The sequence below is a fragment of the Acanthisitta chloris genome, unplaced genomic scaffold (assembly GCF_000695815.1).
Source record: "Acanthisitta chloris isolate BGI_N310 unplaced genomic scaffold, ASM69581v1 scaffold30554, whole genome shotgun sequence".
Classification (NCBI taxonomy): Eukaryota; Metazoa; Chordata; class Aves; order Passeriformes; family Acanthisittidae; genus Acanthisitta; species Acanthisitta chloris.
This window is the reverse complement of record NW_008671451.1, coordinates 236-2,378: the sequence shown is the minus strand read 5'-3', so window position 1 is coordinate 2,378 and position 2,143 is coordinate 236. Positions and strand designations below refer to the sequence as shown.

General features: G+C 62.5%; 1 protein-coding gene across 1 annotated transcript; it reads right to left on the bottom strand.

The window, feature by feature from the left end:
• Nucleotides 1-1,129: 1,129 nt before the first annotated feature.
• Nucleotides 1,130-2,083, bottom strand: CAMP (cathelicidin antimicrobial peptide; the record flags this gene model as incomplete). Its single annotated transcript, XM_009074112.1, has 3 exons — nucleotides 1,130-1,240; nucleotides 1,799-1,882; nucleotides 1,976-2,083. Coding segments are annotated over 3 exons (303 nt in total), but the record flags the coding sequence as incomplete, so codon positions are not given.
• Between the last annotated feature and the right edge of the window lie 60 nt (nucleotides 2,084-2,143).

Below are 2,143 nucleotides of genomic sequence, written 5' to 3'. Positions count from 1 at the left end.
GTCCCCCCACCCTGTGCCCCCACTTGGGTGCTCTGCTGCCAATAAATGTCCCTGCATTGCTCCTGGTGTCACCCTAAGGCTCCCTGCACCGCCCTGTGCCTCCCTGCACCCCAACAGGGACTCCCAGCCCCTCTATGCCCAGCCAATGGGGTCTGGGGGCTGGAGACACCCCAGAGAGTGGGGGGTCATGAGTGGGGGGCACTCACCAGGGTGGGCTTAGTGTTCACCCTACCTCTTCAAGGCTGTGGAAAGGCAGAGACCCCCTGAAGGTGCTGATCTTTCAGGGACCTCCCTGACACCTCCTCCCCAAAGAAAGATGTTTCCTGGCCCCACTGTCACCACACAGGGGACTGGGGACATGAGGGGAATGATGCTGATGGCAGAGGGTGTTGGGCTTGGGGGGGAACAGGGCCAGCCCCCCCCACAAAAGGGCACAACACTGTCCTGGCGCCACAGGCACTGCTAGCTCCCAGACTCTCCGTGTGGCACTGTTCTCATACAGGGATTCACACCCCAGGGACTGTCCCCCCTGCCCCTGGGACACCTCAGGGACCAGAGCATCCCCTGGGAGCCTGTGCCACCCCATGGGGATGCATGTGGGGTACAGTCCCATAAGACTGTTGGCCTACGTGGGAGGTGGAGGGGACAGCCCCAGGATCCTGCAGGCCACCAGAGCTGGGGCTACAGCCATGACCCTCCTGTAGCCACTCTTGGGGTGTGGGAGTCACTGAATCACTGAACCCCTGAACTCTTCACCCCAGTGTCCTCATCCCAAACTGGGGGTCCTCTCCCCAAACTGGGGGTCCCCTCCACGGCCCTTCCCTTGTAGCTCCCTGGGTACCTCATGGCCCTGGTGTCTCCCTGTGTCCCTCTGACCCCCCTCTGCCATCACCACAGGTTTGGGGGAGGACAAGGTGCCACAGGGATGATGACACCACGGGAACAAAGGCATTGTGGGAGTGATGGCAGGTGAGCCATCCTTTTTTTGGGGGGGGCCCTGAGTGAACCCATCCCTGACCCCAGTGCCAACCCCACATCCCCTCAGGGCCAAGGAGCAGCCCCCTGTCTCCCACCCATGCCTCAGTTTCCCTGTGTGATGAAGGCAGAAGGAGCCCAGTGCCACGTGGCCTCAGCCCAAGCCCACAGAGACCCTCGTGTGGACGTTGAAGTTGATCTTGGGCCGAAAGCGCCGGATCTTGCTCAGGAAGCGTCCGAAGCGACCGCGTTGGATCAGGACTGGCTGCAGGAGGGATAGGGGGTCGGAGGAATGGGATGGGGGGGAGCCTCACTTGGGAACACACATGGGACCCCACACCCAGGACTCTGCACACAGGTTCCCACCCAGTACCCCACACCCAGCACCCCACTCAAGATCCTGCACCCAAAGTCCCAGCCAGGACCCCACCCCCAGGAGTCAACACTTGGGACCTCACACCCAGCACCCACCAGGTGACTGCACTCAGGCCCCCTCACCCATGACCCCACGTGTCCCTACACCTGGGACACCTGGGACCCCACACCCAGGAGCCTGTACTGGAGACCCCACCTGGGACCCTGCATCCAACACCCAGAACCCAGGACCTCCCCCAAGACCCCACACGCAGGACACACCATCCAGCACCCATGGCTGTGCCAGGACCCCCTACCCTCTAGCACCCCAGGCTGAAGCCATCATGGTGGGGAAAAAGCCATCAGGGTGTCCCTTTTGGGTTGGATATGTGGCAGGGGAGAGACACCAGCACCCAACACTCCCAGGGATGCCCTCACCCTCGTGTGCCCCCCGGATCCCCCCACTCACGTCAGAAGAGGCATCGGAGCAGCTCAGGTCGATCTCGGGGGAGCTCTGCAGGAGCTGCACTGTCCCTGAGCACTCCTTGATGGCCTGAGTGGGACACAGGGACACCCAGTGTCACCCCGGGGGGGATACCCAGGACCTCCGTGTTCCCTCCTTCCTCCCCCTCCTCCTCCTTCTCACTCCGTTCTCCTTGAAGTCGCAGTCGTCAGGGTTGAGGCGAGCACTGGCAGCACAGTCTGTCTCCATCATGGTGAAGTTGAGGCCCCTCAGAGAACTCAGCTCCACACCCTGGGGGGACGAGTAGGTGAGGGGCACAAGTAGGGGGACACAAGAGGGGGTCCACAAGTG